Source organism: Electrophorus electricus, unplaced genomic scaffold, assembly GCF_041902795.1.
Source record: "Electrophorus electricus isolate QZ-2024a unplaced genomic scaffold, ASM4190279v1 Scaffold157, whole genome shotgun sequence".
Taxonomy (NCBI): Eukaryota; Metazoa; Chordata; class Actinopteri; order Gymnotiformes; family Gymnotidae; genus Electrophorus; species Electrophorus electricus.
Window position 1 is genome coordinate 82,525 of NW_027658438.1, and position 18,324 is coordinate 100,848.

An 18,324-nucleotide genomic window follows, 5' to 3' on the forward strand; every position below is an offset into this window, starting at 1 on the left:
AATCTGGGAAAGTCAAGAAACACTGACACCAATGTATTGAATCAAGAGAGTTCCACTTTATTGAGGAAAGCACAGAGTACATATGTGTCCTAAATCTACAGGATGACGGGCAAAAGTGAGGCATGTTCTAAGGGTCTACGTAGAAAGGAAAGAGACAAGTTAGTAAAGATTAGATGTTCTCTGCATGAATGAGCCACAAACTGTTCCCGTGCCCGCCATAAACCACTTCTGTGCTTGGAGAGAGAGAGAGACAGACAGACACATGGGAGCGAGAAAGAGAAAGACAGGGGTGAAGAAGACAAAGAGAGCGGATGACCTCAGGTGACCAGCTCGCGGTCAAGCCATCATATCGTGGCTGATATGCAGAGACCTTGCATTGGTTGCCTGAAGACAGAAAGGCTCCAGTGTCTAACAGTAATCCCATACTTTTAGGCGAGGATATGTTCTAGGGCAAATTAAATAAGGGCAGTGAAAATGATATTGCTTTTGTGCTCCTTGAATGAATAAATATCAAAATTGCAACCAACTTCCAATGCTAGTATTTATAACCAAACATCTTTTTGGAATCTGTAGGCATTGGTATCGGGGTCAATGGGGTTGGTATAAAGATTTGAATGCTCTATATGATGGAAAGGTAAGATAACTATTAAAATATTTCAAAAGCAATGATCTTTGCGATTAGTTGGATTACTTGTATAATAAAAGCATAAAATTTGATCTTAGCCTTCCTCATGTCCTGTGGGTTCATCTTGATTTCTGGCTTTGATTTCAGCCATTTGAGACTGGTTTTAACGGTTTGTAGAAGGGAGCCTATCAACAAACCTAAAGTAGTTATTGTACACTTTTTATGCACTCATGCAACTTTGGCATGCATCAGGGTCATATACCAAAACTATTGTCATAATTACTGGTTGAGGCTACAACTCGTTAGTCATATGACAGCCTGCACGTCCATAATGGGGATTGTGCACAGTTAAAAATAAGTGTGTAAAGTAACATTTAATCTGAATTCATTTAACGTTAACATTTATTGGGGATTGAAGTATAAGAATTTAGGAGTAAAAAATAAAATGTTTTTGAGTGTTGCCTATATTTCCAGTAATCCCACCCACGTGTCACAGAGCCAACCAAACACGCCCGTTTAGCATCACGTGACGAATCCAACATGGCTTTCTGTATGCGTTGTGGAGCGGCTCAATAGCATCATGTAAATAAGATTGAGTATTGTTTATTTCGTTTTTTGACATTTGTCACCTCAGGTGAGACCCATTGGCCAGCACGAAAATAACACCAGAGGAGGACAAAAAGTATTTTCTGGAGCGCGTAGAAAATCACGTAACAGGTCAGGAAACGCGTTTTCATTTCGGCGAGCTAGCCTATTTTAGCTAACAAGATTAGCTAGCTGACTGCTCATAAGTCTGCTTTAGGCAAGTTAGCTAGTTAAGGGTTTCTGTGTTGGAAGTGAATGTTTTAAGATGCCTTGCCTTTCTTCAGGGAGATTACCCCTCTTTGATTATAATTAAAGCAATATTGTGAAACATTTGCTTGGGTGGGGTTGTTGAATAACGTTCACTATAACTACCTAGTTATGCTGCATGACTGTGTAATTTAACATACTTTGTCATTTTAACATACCAACGAATTACATGTTTTTCAAGGTTTCTGAGCTTCAGTAGTGGGGACAGGAGCTCTGCAAAGAATAAATTCTCATCTTGGTCCCCAAAACTAGTGTTCTGAATCCTAGTCCATGTGTTAAGATGATACTGTTAAACTAGTGTTCTGAATACAAGTCCATATGCTGAGGTGATGCTGTGTGTTCTAGCTTTTTTGCGCTATTGCCTTTTGCAGACAAACGCTAGGAGTGTTATCCTCTAAAAATGAAACTCAGAGTCCAACTCCAGTGCAAGAACCTTCATGAATACCTCAGGGAACTGAGTCCAGACATCCTTGACAGACTCTACAACCACCCAGCAACATGCTTGGCTGTTTACAGGTTCACATTACAGATTGTATAGATTTAATCATATCTTTCATTCTCTCTCTCTCTCTCTCTCTCTCTCTCTCTCTCTCTCTCTCTCTCTCTCTCTCTCTCTCTCTCTCTCTCTCTCGAGAGAGAGAGAGAGAGAGAGAGAGAGAGAGATTCATAATTGTAGTAAAGTACACAGAGTTTCCAGAGAAACAGAAAGTTTTAGACAGCTGATGAAGGACCTCTGTCTAAGCTGATGAAGGACCTCTGTCTAAAATGTTCTGTTTCTCTGGAAACTCTGTGTACTTTACTACAATTTTGAATATCTCTACATCTCTTACTATAGTACACTGCAGTCACTCACCTGGAATCACCTTCGGATTTCTTAAGTCATTATAACATTCATTCCATGGGGTTTCCATTTCTAAAATTCCAAGAGTGTAGATTGTTCTTTTTTTTTGAGTTTCCTAATTTCATTGCTGCCATAGCAACAATTGGTGATACAAGCAGTTATGTCATTAATGCATTGTACATTAGTATTAAAATGCCTTGCCACTAGAAATGACAAATTCTTAGTTCCAGTGACCCAAAGATGTTCAACAAACCAATCAGCAAGCCTTCTCTTGGTTTCTCCAATATAAAGCTGACTACAGCTCTTGCAAGTAGACAGTTCCCACAGTAATGCACTAGGAGTATCTATCTATATCGATATATAGATTGAGATATACATATTCAGAAGTGAAGTACGTTTTGGACAGAGGTCCTTAATCAGCTATGCAAGCAAAATGATTCTGAGTTACATTTATATTATGTTACATTTATGACATTTAGCAGAATTTGTAGTAGGTGGAACTGGTTTATATTTGAAAAAGTAGATGTTTGCATTTTCCTTGCATAGCTGATGAAGTACCTCTATCTGAAATGTTCTGTTCCTCTGGAAACTCTGTGTACTTTACTACATTTTTGAATATCTACTGTCTCTTATTACAGTATACAGCAGTAACTCACCTTCTTCAGGATCCTTTTTGGTTTTATATATGGAAAAAAAAACTAATAAAATTGTTTTTGTCTATTTGATAGAGAGCTATAAAACAGCAAAAAATAAATACACACACACACACACACACACACACACACACATATATATATATATGTATATCAATTTATATCAATATATATATATATATATATATATATCAATTTTTTAAAATATACTCCCTTCATATATATATATATATATATATATATATATATATATATATATATATATATATATATATATATATATGAAGGGAGTATATTTTAAAAAATTGATCACTGAAGCTAAAAGTGAAACACAAGTGACTTAATAAATGCTGTGTTAAAGCCAAATTATTTAAGAGCTACAAAAATGATATTTTGTCATAAATCTTTTTGGTAATTCTTTGATCCTAATTCAAAGATTTTGTTATTTATCATTTGACATGAACCTAATATTCCTCAAATGCTTTTGCTGAAAGACACACATTTGTTTTCTGTAATTTCAGTGCAAAGACTCACTGAACTGCGGATTACGATGATCTTTCTTGCAAGATGTACTTGCCTGGAATAACTAACAGTTTTTGTGAATAGACCTGTTGTAGTGGCACCTTAATCAACCCGGCCCGTTTCATTTGCTCCAGAACAGCTTTCTTTTATTTCAATGTTTTTCTTTATTCATCATTCTTTTTGAGTTCTACCATTTGTTTTTTGAATGTGTGCCACCAAAATTTTCCACCCAGATACAAATACATCAACTTGTTTTTGCTGTGTTGATTCCCCAGTGTGTCATAAAAGTAATACAAGACATACCTGGCTTTCCTAGTGTGTCAGGCCACAAGCTTCTAGGAAATACTTTAGTGGACAAGTAGGGAATTTCAATAGCCATACAGCAGTACTAATCAATGGCTGGCAAGACCCCTGACAAAAGATAAATACTTTAAAGTGGGACTTTTCTGTTAAAAATATAACTGCCTTATGTTTAATTTTCATAACTTTTTGCTTTGTTTATTACTTTTTATTTCTTCTGTGCTGATAGTCAAAGAAATACACCAAAAGCTGTGCAGTGATGTTGGATATACCTTGTATTTTGCTTTCTTTTCTGTTCAGGGAGCTCCCAGCACTGGCCAAGAATTATGTGATGCGCATGCTGTTCTTAGATCACCCTCTGCCGCAGGCGGCGGTAGCACTGTGGGTGAAAAAGGACTGCCAGAAGTGAGTTCACGTGTCAGACCACCTCATGTACCAGTCCTTTTCATCTGTGCTGAGTCCAGCCTCTGGCTCTCTTCCAGGGATCATGACCGGTGTGTGTCCGTGCTGACTGGCCTCAGACTTTGGCACAGCCAACAGCTTCAGGGTGGTCTACAGGGCATGGTGCTAAACCCTGTGTTCAAGGACAACCTGAGGACGGCACTCCTCGGCGGGTGAGGAGGGTGGGATATGTGGCACCAACTAGGCAGTTGTTTGATATGATTAAGGGGCTAGTGTCTGCAGCTTCACCTTTTTCATTAATAACCAGATTCTCATTAGTAAAATAAGGCGCTTTAATGCAGAGTGGGCCCAAAAGCCTGTAGACCATAGACGCTCAACCGAATAACCTTGGAATGTTGTTCTTCTGTACTTTGCAATACTCTTCATCCTTCCTCCTCCTACTTACTTTTTTTTGACTGGCAGTGGGAAGACGTGGGCAGACGAGGGCAGCGGCCTTGGGCCCGATCGGCACGCACGGGACGTGGAGAGCCTGGATCGCTACGCCATGGAGCGCTGGGAGGTGATTCTGCACTTTATGGTGGGCTCACCATCTGCAGCCGTCAGCCAGGACCTGGCCCGGCTCTTGATCCAGGCCGGCCTCATGAGAAGGTACCACACTCGTCCATGGCAGCAGGATGGAATAACGGACATGCTGCGTATCCTTATCCTTAACCCCATCGTTACACAATATATCGTCTGCAAGTCACTATCGTGATATTGCTCTTTGTGCTTTGCCCTACCAACAAACCTTCTAATACATCACAGTTTTCTTGTATACTCTGAGCAGTATGAGTGGATGGATGTTTTGACAACATTCACTTGACGCAACCGATCTAAATAATTTTGTTCGGAATAATGAAGCTCGATCTTTCGCTATAGCACAGGGCATCACCAGTGAGTTTTTAACATTTGCAACATGTAACAGCATAATTGCAGTTGTAGTAGCCAATATTGGACTTCCTTCCTCCTGCTCTCCGTCTCTTGTCCTCTCAGTGAGGCTGGTGAAGCTCCATGTATCACCTCCGCTGGCTTTCAGTTTCTCCTGCTGGACACGGCTTCCCAGCTGTGGTACATCACGCTGCAGTACCTCAACACGGCGCAGGTCCAACCGCCTGAAATACTGCCTCTGTTAACACAGCAGTTCACACTGGGAAATGAAAAATTAAAGGAAAATTAAGTGCCTCTCAGTTTCTGAAGGCTGTTAAAGGAAAACTTTTGGTTCCTTTTGAGTGTTCTTGAAACTAACAGTCTCTTTCTCCCACCCTACCATCCTTAATCTGCCAGTCTAGAGGGATGGACCTCGTAGAGATTCTTTCCTTCTTGTTCCAGTTGAGTTTCTCCACTCTTGGAAGGGTTAGTGGAGAACTTTTTTTTTTTAAATTTTATTTCAGCTACATATTATCGCTGACCTTGTTAAAGAAACTAATTATCAGTATACCTGTAATCATTGCCTAAGGTCCTAATTAGGTGAAAGCCCTCCATTGTGCAGACTGCTCACATCCTTTATCCCAGAGGTAGTGCCTCAGAGGTCAGCACTGTTTCTTTATTTTGCTTGCTACAGGACTACTCTGTTGAGGGCATGAGTGAGTCTCTGTTGACGTTTCTGCAGCACCTGCGAGAGTTCGGCCTGGTTTTCCAGAGAAAGGTAAAAAATAAAAATAAAAAAAACCTTACACATTTGCGCTCACTGCACAGTGTAGAATAGATATGTTCTGATCTAATAGAAAATAGAATATAAAAGCTGTCCTGTACAACAAAAATCACTTTGTTCCTTGGCTTATGTGCACCTTCTCCCATTTTTGTAGAGGAAGTCGAGAAGATATTACCCCACGAGGCTGGCCATCACTCTGGCTGCAGGCATCACTGCCAACCCTTCGTCTTCCTCTTCCTCAGCTGTAAATGGCACACCTGGAACAGCAGACTCTGGTTTCATTGTGGTAGAAACCAACTACCGTGTGTATGCTTACACAAGTATGTGTGGCCCCTAAGAGATGACCTGTAAAACACTGATGAAAAACTGATAGTTAGTGGTGAACAGAGTGGGAAAAGTGCTCCTTGTGTTTCTGTCAGACTCCGAGCTGCAGATCGCGCTGGTTGCTCTTTTCAGCGAGATGCTGTATAGGTTTCCTAATGTAGTCGTGGCTCAGGTCACCAGGGAGTCTGTGCAGCAAGCCATTGCTAATGGCATCACTGCACAACAGGTATGAGACACTGCATTTAGTTTTATTTGCACACTTATAAAGCTCTTGTTCTTTCATTTTCATTTATACATGTTGCTGTTGATTTTGTACTTCCTTGTGTATTTTAGCTGTCATTGTTTCCTGTGTGTCATACTTTGACATTGGACATACATGATCTGCTATGTGTTTTTATGTTCTTTTGGGTTGTTTCTTGGGATCTTTAGATAATCCACTTCCTGAGGACCAGAGCACACCCAGTTATGCTGAAGCAGGTAGCTGCAGAAGTGTATTATCTACTTCTTGCATTCATTTTATCTCCTGGGGCTGATGCAAGTACGCTCACCTGCCTTTTCTACCGCAAGTCCTATACATCCATATATTTCTCATTAGTCTTCTCTCTTTGCCAGACTCCAGTGCTTCCCCCAACCATCACAGACCAGATCAGACTGTGGGAGCTTGAAAGAGATCGTCTTCAGTTTACAGAGGGTATGAATGTCTGTGGCAGACTCTTGGCCAAATTATGTGCGAAATCGACTTTACACATGCTAATCAGGCTAAAGAACAACTCTGCACCGTGCTAATTACATAAATCCAGCTGTGATCATGTTTGAAACTGGAATCATGTAAATGATAATCACTGCTTAGTGATAATAGTAATAGTAGTTATATACTCTGCTGTCAAGCGTTATGTGAAAGGAAATTAAGCTTAGAGATGGGATAAGGATGGGCATCTACATAAAATGCTTGGATACTTCAATGCATGTATATAATAGTGTAAAACATCTAAATGTGCCGCATAAGGAATTCTTTAAACAATTATAAGAAAAAAATGAGAGCGAACACTGCACAGTGTGGGATCATACACCTAGTAGAAAAACCACAGAGGAAACCATGACACAGGCAAGCTTTTAGCTAAATTGATTAAAATGAGTTAAGATAGAGTTCATTGGGTTCATGCTAATGATACAATATTAAGAGCCACCCTTAGTGGCACTGGGCCAGATACCATGAGGAAAGCAGTTTCTGCTCAGGACACAAACCTGCGTCCCCAGCATTTGAAATGCACCGTTTGCTGTTCAGCTAGTTACCATGGAGACTTGGACATTGAGGGAGCCTTCATTCAAGTTTGTGAGAGGGATACAGCTGTCGGTACATCACATTTATTATAACTGTAGCGTGATCCAAAAACACTCTGATTTTCTTCTCATCGTATCGCTGTTTAACAGCGCCGGTGATCTTCGCTGTAAGGGTTTTATGATGCTTCGTCTTTGTCGACAGCAATGACTTCATAATGGTGTGGTTTGATGTTTTGCGTCTGCACTCGGTTGACCTAAACTTTGTCAACCATTATTGACCTGGTGATATAAAATCTAAAGGTTTACACGAATGTTTGACTTCTGCTTGACCGCAGTAAAGGTAGAGACAGCATTCTAATGTCCTAACTGCTCTGCCCTGCTCATGTGGCTGTGTCATTCTTCTAACACACACCTGTCACAGGTGATGATTGATAATTACCTCACCAGCATATTAAAGAGTGGGACAAACCCTCTGGGAGTGCTAAACATAAGGACCTGATCTAGATGATGTCAGTGTAGTGTGAATCTGACATTTGGCATTTCGCAGGATTAACCCTGGCAATCTGATTTTAAACAATGTGGTTGATTTTGATTCGTTTCATCTCATGTATGTTCAGTACCCATATGAGATGTGATCTTGCTGATGCAGGATCACTGATGCTGAAATGGCAGGATGTATGACTCAGGCAATGAGAAAATCATCCTGTCCTACTTTAAGGCAATCACTGTACGATTATTTGTTTAGTTACTAAAGCAGAATGTGATAATGAACATAAAATATGACCTCAGGGCACTTCAATTTTGCAGCAGAAGCTTTGCTGACATCTTAGTTGTATGGAATAATGCAGTGATTGATGGTATCATGAGTGGATGACTTCTGCAGTCATTCTCTTCATGAAGTTATGAATGCCATGCTGAGAATCTGCAAGTCATTTGGTCAATCATGCATTGAAGATGTGGCTGCAAGGAATTTCCTGTGAGCCTTTAAATAAAGCCTGACTCTCGAAAGCCTCCAAGTAGATTGAAGTCTCTGCTAGACGTACCCCCCCCCCCCCAACACTTAAAGACACGCTGACCTTTGAATGTCAATGCCACTTAGTCATAGGTGAGCGGTAATAAGCATTCTCACTGATGAGAATACGGAGTGAGAATGCTGTTGAAAGCCTCTTCATTCTCCTCCCCCTCTACTGGTCACCTCCTCTTCTTTTCCGTCTCCTTGTTTCAGGAGTGCTGTACAACCAGTTCCTGTCACAGGCTGATTTTGAGGTGCTACGGGACCGAGCTCAGGTCAGTAACTGATTTAATCCCTTTTTTTGTTCTCTTGTGGATCCATCACTCTCCTGACAGTGCGCCCTCGGTCTCTCTACAGGGCCTAGGGGTGCTGGTGTGGCAGAACGCACCCCACAGGGTTATGGTGGTCACTCCCCACGGTCACAGCGAGGTGAAGAGGTTCTGGAAGAGACAAAAAAGTCATACATAGAATAGAGATCCTCTGTGCAGAGATCACTGCTGACAGCAGGCATGGCATCTGTCTCATGAGACATGAACAAAGTAACGGTCCATAGGCCCAGCCTTCAGAAGGAAGTGAAATGCTGTTGTATGTGCATTTAACACACTTTAATTTTCTACGAGGGGAACTGTTAATCATGAAATGTGATTTCAAGAGATGAGTTTAAGAGAAAAAAAATGTTGTTGCGCCTTTATTTATTGTGTTTGTGTGTGTATATTTTATAAGTCTATAAAAGGTAGTGAAAATTGCAAAGAAGTACACAGGGTTTCCAGCGAAACAGGACATTTCAGAATGGGTCTTTCATCAGATGTGTATAGTGCTTCTGCATTTCTAGGAAGTGAAAACAACTCAGAACAGTAGATAACGTGGGTTTCTAAATGTTCCAAGATTGTAGATCTTTTCTGTTCCTCAAGATTCTTGACTTTCTTTGCTGCCATAGCAACAACCTGCAAAGCAAACATGTACGTCATCAATGTGGTCTCCATTAGCTTTACAATGCCTTGCCATTGTAAATGAAAAGTCCTTAATTCTGATGGTCTGTGGGTGTTCAGCAAACTGATCAGCAAGCCTTCCCTTGGTTTCTCCAGTGCTGATTACATCTCTTTCAAGAAATACAACAAGACAACTGCTATAATTCATGAAGGGGAATGGCTGACGGCAATTGATCTTTTGGTGCTAGATAAAATGGCTATGTTAATAAATTTACATTTACTAAATTTGGAGCGGATGCAGTCTGCAATACTGCAGTGCTCTTCCATTGATCATTTATCTCACACTTGACAAACATCGCTTTGATGTATTCGTCTCATCTGTAGGAGGTTAGTAGAGGCTCCTTAAAAAGGCATATACTCTCTATCCTGGAGGATTTTGAAGTGTTTACATTTTGAATATTTTTAATATTAGCCACTGTTTTATATGCAGTATTATACATAAGTGAGCAGCAAAGGAAATTTAGTTGCCTTGTAGATTGTTCATAGGTCAGTGCGTCCTCACTTTGGACAGGTAAGACACCAAGATTGTTATCGAGCAAGGTCATTATCACTTCTTTGACATACACAGTTATGGACATATTTACGTCTTGTGGAAGTCTCTATTCTCACAGCATAGCTGTGAGTAAGGGATGGAGTTGACCTTGGAATGTGAGGAGTTGCATTGCAAATGAGTCTGTTTTTAATAGATGGTGGCATTTAAACTGTAACTTTCAGACTTAACTGAAACATCAAAAAAACAACCATAAACTCCATGTAGATTTCAGAGTTGGGTGAAATTTAGAGAAGTAAACATCTAAAATATTAAATATGCATGTAGCTGTACAAAAATACCATCTCTCTCTGTATGTGTATGTATATATATATTAGATAGATAGATTCGCAAGTACATTAGTTTTTGTATGCGCATGAATGAGAAGATTTTCAAGGCACTTGGTAACTGAAGTGCAGACTTGAACATGAGGGGAGGAAAATCTTTGACACACTGATTTGCTGCGACCAAAACAACTGGGGGAAGCAGGATACCGGGGGATGAGAGGGATTCTGTCATACGCAGAGCAAGGTAGCAAACGTGTCACTTAATCATTATTGTCAAAATACTGTAGTTGATGAACTCCTGATAAGCTAAATATCTTTAAACTATGAGACTGAACTTAACACTCTGGTTTGAATTTTTTTTTTTCTTTTTTTTTTTGCCGTCAAGCAGCTTGCTAGCTAGCAAGCTAATGTGTACCTCGCCAATACACGAACGCTGGTGTCAGCACCCCGAACCGCAAGCTTGCCAGGTGGTACTCTGTGCAGACACGGTCTGATTTAATTCAAATTACAAATATCTAATATTTAACTCACGATGTTTTAAATGTTTTTTTCGTTTTGTTGTTTTTTTTAAATCGCGCATGTTTCCCATGCAAAACCGAATCGAACAGTCTGGTTGCCGAGGCCACGCATGGAACCGGGGAGGCTGCGTGAGAATCCCCCCGGTTCTAGAGACCCCGAGGCCGCGGACTGGCGAGAAGAGACTCGCGGCGTGGAGGCGGAGGAGAGGGACGGGACGCTGAAAACCAGGGGCGGCGGGCGTAGTGATGGCCAACGGGAAAAAGGGTGCACAGAGACCGGCACCATGGACAAGGACAGAGCTGAAGACGACGAGGAGGACGACCAGTACGAGGAAGAGCTGGATCCTAGAATCCAGGTAGACTTGAGCAAACCATTGTTAACGCTGCATTTGCTTTTCTGTCGTTTTTTGTTTGTTTGTTTGTTTGTTTTTGTTTATGTGGTCAAGTTGCTTGTTACAAGTAAATGTAACAAAAACAACAACAAAAAAGGCCTTAAGAATATGTAGCATTTCAAAGCGCGTTTCGGTTTCAATTTTCTTTTATAGCTGTATGCTGTCTCTCTCCTTTCTTCGTTTGCCGTAATGTAGGAAGAACTGGAACACCTGAACCAGGCCAGCGATGAGATAAACAAACTCGAGCTTCAGCTAGATGTAAGTTTTGCTTTGTATTTGACACCGGGGAGGTCATCACTACCCTGCTCATTTGATTTTACGAGCATACCGTGGTATAAATGCCTGTGTCCTCTGTATTCCCCAGATTGTGGGAAGGAAAGGGAATTGGTTTACTGCACAACAGCCAAGGAGAAATATTTTCAGAGTATCCCTCCAGTGTATAGTCCAATTGTTTCGGCGATGATTTTCTTAAAAGAGAAGGGGGCTGTGATACTTAAGTTGACCTTGCCCATAACTGGTCTTAAAATCTGAGAACTCAGTCCGACAATTATTTATGGGTACCATAAAATACATTTCTGTCTATAGGTCTGCTAGTCTGAGCTAAACTGTTCCTTGCAGAAAGCTGTTTTTTGACTTGTATGTGTATAGAAGCTGTCATTCATGTCAAAATGTAGTATGTAATGGATCTTATTGAAAAGATAACTGTTTGAATATAAATTTCATTTTTCGGTGGCATTTGGGGGATTTGTATATGTACGCTGTTTTCTTTTCTAGGTCCCTGCTCATATCATTTTTAGTCATAAAAATAAGTTATGCCAACACATTGTAGAGGCGTTCTGTGTGATGTCCATTTGATGCCAGTCAGCAATCCTGTTGCGACTTTTGCTCCGTTTCGATATAGGAGGCAAGGTCCAGCTACCGGAGGATCCTCACCGACTCTGCACGCAAGCTTAACGCTCAGGGCTCCCAGCTCGGGGCCTGCATTGAGAAAGCCAGACCTTATTATGAAGCCCGACGACTGGCCAAAGAGGTGTGTGTGTGTGAGAGAGAGAGGCAGGAACCGAGGGAGGGTGTCCTTCTCACGGCCAAGAGGATTTTGTCCTTGATGTAGAAATAATTGTCCAAATTGTGTATGTCATCCCACAACTCATGAATAATAATAATCACCTTCCATTGGATGAAAATGACTCTGCAAATGTCCCGTGCCTCATGACCATTACGGGGCAGTGCGTGTGTTCCTTAATATGATTGACCCCTTCATACACAAGATATGATTTGAAGATCACTTTTCATTTTGCGGCCAATCTCAGACGTGTAATTGCCCTAGTGCAAAATGCTCTGCAGTGGCCATCGAGTGTAATTGAAAGCAGTTGAGACAGAATTTGATTGTAAGGTTGACCTGGTCAGCCCTTCTTACAAAGAACAATAAACACACTTCGGAAGGGGTCATGTGGGCTCCAACCAGAGCTTGGACCAGTGATTACTGAGGCCTTACTGTTTTTCTCACACCACAGTACATAGATGTTTTAATCACACGTACCTGCCTCTATCATCAGATCCTCCCTAACACCTTGACAAGATGCATCAACTTAGAAATAGAACAAATTTCTGCAAGGTGGTAACATTAGACCATCACAAAGCAGTGTTTAGTATCTCTACATAGCAAGAGAATTGATACTCAGTCCAGAGAATGACGTAAGGTGTGCCGTGCCACATCTGACCAAGGCTGGCTGGGACAGGTAAGGCATGACCTCACAAAAAACGACACCCGCGCACTAACAAAAGACAGTATCATTGTTGTGACCTTAAACCCTTGTGCAACCCTGTGTGTCCAAGTGAGAGTTTTTGGTGCTGTCCAGAAAGTTCTGTTTTCCTCCACGCCATGAATTTGAATCGGTTTCCATCAGCTGGTGTCTTGTCCAAAACAGAGTTAAATGTCCTCAGTCACATCCTCTACCCAAGTTAGCCCTCTGAAATATGACCTGCTGTTTTAAGTTCCCACCATTTATTGATTGACTCGGGTTTCTTCGTCCCAACACTGCAGTTACTTCCTGTGACAATTCAGCCTTTTTCAGTAACCAAATGTTTTTTTGCTTACATCCTCGCATTGCTGTATAATCAGGTGTCAGCCACAGTCTCCTGAGCCCTTATTTGTTAACAGCTTATCCTGTTTTATCTGGGTGACTAGTTATGCATCTGCATTGGCTTCAGACTTCACATTCTGTCAGGCATCGCAGGAATTATTATTCCCCTTTATTTTTCTCTGGCTGTTGTGAGAACTTTCTTGTCATTGAAAGGTCAAGCTCAAGTGCTTCTGACAGATGTGCATATGTTTAAGAGCAGGGTGATTGATGGCTGCGTCTCTCTGTTGAGGTGTGATTGATTGCTGTACCTGCAGGCCCAACAGGAGACTCAGAAAGCGGCTCTGCGCTATGAGCGCGCTGTTTCCATGCACACGGCTGCCAGGGAGATGGTGTATGTGGCGGAGCAGGGTCTCCTGGCAGACAGAAACACTCTGGATCCCACCTGGCAGGAGATGCTCAACCACGCAACAGCCAAGGTACATTTAAGCACTGAGTAGCATATACACAAATGTACAGGCATGTAAGACGTAAGCAAGAACACTGCTGTGGAACTGCCCTCTCAGATGTTTATGTAGGCTTAAATCATGCACATAATTCCTTGTAGTTGCCTTTAGCTAGTTGTCTGGTACATCAGCCCATCTGAAACCATCTGGATCAGGTCGTGTTTTTCTGTTTTGTAGTATATTGACTACAATGCATATCCAGATGTTATGCCCTCTGGGTTATGCATTTTTAAGATTTAATCTCTCGCCACTAAGCACTACCCAGAGTAAACATTAAAAAATATAGCTTCGTGGAGCACAGCAGATCAGTTTAAATATGCTCTAGCCCAACCGACATACCAAGAGCCAACCAACATGTAACAAACCTTTGTTTTTGTTCGACTCATACCTAAAGGTGAAAGTAAACCCAAGGTCTATGAGAACTACTCACATAACTGAATAGTATGGCTTAATAACAGAGGTAAGCAATTATTGTACTGCAACTCCAGGTAATATACACAGTCAGTTAATAGTAAGTAGTCTCATTACCTGGTTTGCATGGATTCTAACAGGCCCCTTAAAAGCTTAAATGCTTTCTGTCCAGGACCAATCAGCAATAGGGTAATTAATGCATACTTGCACTTAATGATCAAGCTTAGGTATCTTTATTTGGATTACATTTAAGTGCTGGCTACTATTGCGCTCCGTAAAATTGCTATGATGTAGGAGTGGTACATTTGTAGATTTGTAAATGACACAACATACACTGGGGCCTTTTTCCGCACCCAGTTGTGAGCAATCTTTTATAACTCTGCCTTATTTAAACCATAGCCTGCTTAGCCTTCAGCAAAGACACATAAATAATGTATTCTGCTGCATGGGAATTTTCATTTCTTTCTTTTTTTGTATGAACATTGCAATAAGACAAAGGGGCACCTGTGCTGAAGGAGCATTTTGATTCTGAAACAAGCTTGCAGCTGACTGCCGATGGTCTGAGAGACGTCAGCAGCTGATTGGCCGATGTGCTTGGGCCACTGTCAGGTGAACGAGGCGGAGGAAGAGCGTCTGAGGAGCGAGAGGGAACACCAGCGGGTCACCCAGCTGTGCCAGGAAGCTGAGGCCCGTGTCCAGACCCTGCAGAAGGCTCTCAAGAGGGTCATCCTCAAGTCCAAGCCTTACTTCGAGCTCAAGGCCCAATTCAACCACATCCTGGAGGTAGAGGGCTCAGCTCATGCTGGGCTGATAGACACAGTGGTTTATAGTCCCCACTACGTTTTTCTAAACCAAAAAGGTTTAACAGTGATTTATTATTTTAGATTTAAGAAGACTGATAGATTAAAACCTTTCTCTTTTGCAATTCACATAAAACAATGTTTTATGCCAATAAGACAATCTGTCAAAAGTCATATAAATAAAATGTAATTTATATAAGATTCAATTTTATTTATTTATTTTTGTATTATACTGTGAACAACTAATTTGTTTTTGCAGAGTGTTTCTTATTTAGATGTAATAATTTGCAGGAGCACAAGTCCAAAGTCATCCAGCTTGAGGAGCGCGTGGCGAAGGTGAAGACCCGTTACTCCGTTGCCTTGCGCAACCTCGAACAAATCAGCGAGCAGATCCATGCGCAGAGGGGGCGTGTCCAAGCCGCCAGGGAGCGAAATAGAGCACGTGGCGGGCGGAGCTCCCCAGTAGGGGCAGAGGCTGAGGGCATCATACAAGCAGGGGCTTATGGTGGGGTGGGGGTGAGCCTGATGGATAACGATTGGGCAGATCAGGAAAAAACTAGGCAGTGGGTGGAGAAGCACAGGGAGTCAGGCTGGGGGCAGAGGGAAAGGGGTGAGAGGGCAGGATCTGACTCCATGTCGGTCATCAGCCTTCAGACCATTGCCTCGGACCTAGAGAAGTGCGACTCGGTGGAGCACCTGGGTGACCTGAGCGATGTTGGGAGTCTGATCGGTGAGGAGAGGGGGCCCAGAGCCGCAGAGAGTGCTCTGGAGGGAGAAGGGGCGAACGTGTCTAGGCAGGATAAAGAGAAAGAGAGGGGGCCAATGGGGGCAGACCGTCCGCAGCGAGACAGGGAGAGTTTTGTTAAGCAGCACCACCGGAGCGTCAGCTTATGAGAGGTGCGCCTCAGACCTACTCTGCTCCGCCTTGCTTGCAGCTTTCCACACCTCCCTCGCTGCTGGATTTGTGGGGATTAGGGGGCTAGGGGGAATGTTTACCAGTCCAGACGCTTCCTCAAAACTGCTTGGCTGTCTTGGCCATCTTCCCCGTGGCCATGAACGGAGACATAATAGTGGCGGGAGTGTGAAGGGTGAGTGTGAAAACCTGCACGCAAAGGCCTTCGGGGCTCCTGCGCAACTGCTGCTAACACAGATTGAAGTCATTTATAATCGGTGATAGAAGGGTGGAGAGACAGTGATGTAAAGAGAACAAAACCTGCGTGGAGTTGTTTTGAGTTTAGGATTCTACACCTTGCTATTGTAACACTGCAGAGCAGAGGGGGGATCTGATACTCTTCTAAATATTAATGAATAACTTAGGAAGAACAGGGAAATTTCAGTGTATCCTCTGGGAATTGTATTTCCTGTGCTCTGATCCTCTCACACTCTTTATCTCTTAAATCTGTCACTGGGAGAGAGACAGAAGGGAGTGGGAGAGTTATGGAGAGAAAAGATTGGAGTGCAAATACAGTCTTAACGGACAGGCTGAAAATAGATCCCAGTGCACATCGTGGATCTGGGGGGATAAAAATAGTATCAGCTGCACTGACCATTTTCTCTGTGCTGTACCTCAAAGGCTCGTGTATGGGAGAGAGTGAGAGAGGAAGTGCTCAGTGCTTTATCTTTTCCGTCTACATGTTTTAATTCTGATGCTCTTTCATGCTTATACATTAATACCTTCACTTCTCACTGGGGTCAGTTTCCCTGGTTAGTACCTTTACATGTAAATAATGGAACGATGTACTTCTGGTGTGTAATTTGTTCGCTTCTGCCCATTGTCATGTTTTGCAACTTGATTTATGACTTTGGGGGGAAAGGTGGGTGTGTGCTTTTTTTTTTTTTTTTTTTTTTTTTTTGTATTTTGAGTGCCTTTGTTATGTATGTGTGTGACGTTGCTAAATAAGCGTGAAGTTTGGTATCATCAGCATATTATCTGGAGGTGCAGTCTTTGTGTGTAAAGATTGTCATGGCATTCATCAGCTCCCTGAGTAACATCTACTCCCACAGTTAGTCTTTGTTTATTTGATTCAGTCTATTTGAGCCACATGGACGTATTACACTTGATTGCTGGATATTTTTAAGTAATGTCTTCTCATTTGTGTATGATAAATACATGTTTACAGGTATGGTTTTGGAATGGAATAATTGCATGACTGGCAAAAGCAGAGTGCCGTGGACATGAGGAGGTATATGGTAATGTCTGTAATGGAGTTGAATGGTTTGAGGTGGTGGTGGGGGTAGCTGATTGTTCCTAGTCCTCCAGTCCTTTGATTTTTGGCCCTCTGCACTGTGTTAAAGGTCCTTTTCTTCTAAGAATAGCTAACTTACCTGCACCTGTACCTGTTGTTCTCTTTTAATTTACATACGGTAGAGTATAAATGCCCTGGTCAGATAAAGTCCTGCAGTACTGATCAAGCTCTCTGTATATATGAAGTTTGTCCAGTTGAAGTGTGATATAGGTAAATAATATTTATCATATTAATGTATTAATTATGTAAATGTTAATTTATTGGACAGTTGAGGACATTAAAACTTGAATATAATGTCTATCCTTGTCTTCTCTTTTTGCTGTTAACATTTTCTAAGGTTCATACCCTCAAACAATATTTTTTCTGGCATGTTTCAAACATTCCTTTTTATATTTACAAGCTTATTTGTCTTGTCTTGTCTCACTCTTTATTAAAACTACATGACCAATGTTATAGACATTTGCTTTAAGTGAGACTTAAGCGCATAACCTCCTGCATCCTAACCTAATCCTCTGACCTAAGAGGGACTGACCTACAGGCATTGCTGCTTCTACGGCACAATGTAGTGGCTCTTGGAGTCTTTTCAGTATATTTTTGAGTCCTCCACTGCTGCCAGTTCAAAGCAGGCCATCACAGTCCCTTCACTGCTGTTGATGCACCTCAAATGGGAAGAAAAGCGGGGAGGTATAAGGTTTCCTTGTGCTTTTAATGTCTGGTTTGAATGTATGAGAGGGCATGGAGCGTACTGGGGGGAACTAAGCTGCCAGAGATTGATCAGATAACACTCCAGAGAGGAGAACTTGCCGTTAATGAAAAGGGAAAAGTAGAAGAATATCCTCCATGTCCAGGCTTTAGTTATACAATGGTAGCACAGAGATAGACGTGCACCCCGAGACTGGCCGCAGGGAGATGAGGCAGAGAGTGCGGAGTTGAGGAAAGGGATGGAAGTGGCTAATCATTGTAATGGTGGAAGGGAGCAAAACCGTAGACATGCCGTGTGAGGGTAGGAAATTGGCACCAGAATATGATTTCTGTTGGGTAGAAGAGAGCGAAGATGTGACAT

General features: G+C 41.9%; 2 protein-coding genes across 3 annotated transcripts; both read left to right on the forward strand.

Moving 5' to 3' along the window:
* The first annotated feature begins 1,133 nt into the window (after positions 1–1,133).
* LOC145654786 (general transcription factor IIH subunit 4-like) lies at positions 1,134–9,193 on the forward strand. Of its 2 annotated transcripts, XM_081708833.1 has the most exons (14): positions 1,134–1,342; positions 1,849–1,993; positions 4,094–4,198; positions 4,276–4,407; positions 4,658–4,843; positions 5,228–5,336; positions 5,519–5,587; positions 5,796–5,879; positions 6,040–6,205; positions 6,305–6,435; positions 6,639–6,686; positions 6,822–6,900; positions 8,716–8,777; positions 8,860–9,193. In XM_081708833.1, exons 2-14 carry the CDS (start codon positions 1,878–1,880, stop codon positions 8,968–8,970), a joined length of 1,398 nt encoding a protein of 465 aa, XP_081564959.1. In that variant the 5' UTR covers positions 1,134–1,342; positions 1,849–1,877; the 3' UTR covers positions 8,971–9,193. The 2 variants fall into 2 exon arrangements, with proteins under 2 accessions (XP_081564959.1, XP_081564960.1); XM_081708834.1 differs by lacking the exon at positions 5,228–5,336 and having other exon boundaries at positions 1,135–1,342; positions 4,658–4,754.
* Positions 9,194–9,343: 150 nt separating this feature from the next.
* On the forward strand, positions 9,344–17,559 carry LOC145654787 (SH3 domain-binding protein 5-like). The gene is made up of 8 exons (XM_081708835.1): positions 9,344–10,551; positions 10,696–10,774; positions 10,916–11,181; positions 11,413–11,475; positions 12,119–12,247; positions 13,616–13,777; positions 14,825–14,998; positions 15,307–17,559. Exons 3-8 carry the CDS (start codon positions 10,936–10,938, stop codon positions 15,907–15,909), a joined length of 1,377 nt encoding a protein of 458 aa, XP_081564961.1. The 5' UTR covers positions 9,344–10,551; positions 10,696–10,774; positions 10,916–10,935; the 3' UTR covers positions 15,910–17,559.
* The last annotated feature ends 765 nt before the right edge of the window (positions 17,560–18,324 follow it).

Bases quoted from the DNA above. Each gene is read 5' to 3' on its own strand.
- LOC145654786 (XM_081708833.1), top strand. From the start codon at position 1,878: ATGAAACTCAGAGTCCAACTCCAGTGCAAGAACCTTCATGAATACCTC. The intron at 5,588-5,795 runs GTTAGTGGAGAA...TGCTTGCTACAG, and splicing joins GTTTCTCCACTCTTGGAAGG to GACTACTCTGTTGAGGGCAT. The intron at 6,436-6,638 runs GTATGAGACACT...TGGGATCTTTAG, and splicing joins ATGGCATCACTGCACAACAG to ATAATCCACTTCCTGAGGAC.
- LOC145654787 (XM_081708835.1), top strand. From the start codon at position 10,936: ATGGAACCGGGGAGGCTGCGTGAGAATCCCCCCGGTTCTAGAGACCCC. The intron at 11,476-12,118 runs GTAAGTTTTGCT...GTTTCGATATAG, and splicing joins AACTCGAGCTTCAGCTAGAT to GAGGCAAGGTCCAGCTACCG. The intron at 12,248-13,615 runs GTGTGTGTGTGT...CTGTACCTGCAG, and splicing joins CCCGACGACTGGCCAAAGAG to GCCCAACAGGAGACTCAGAA.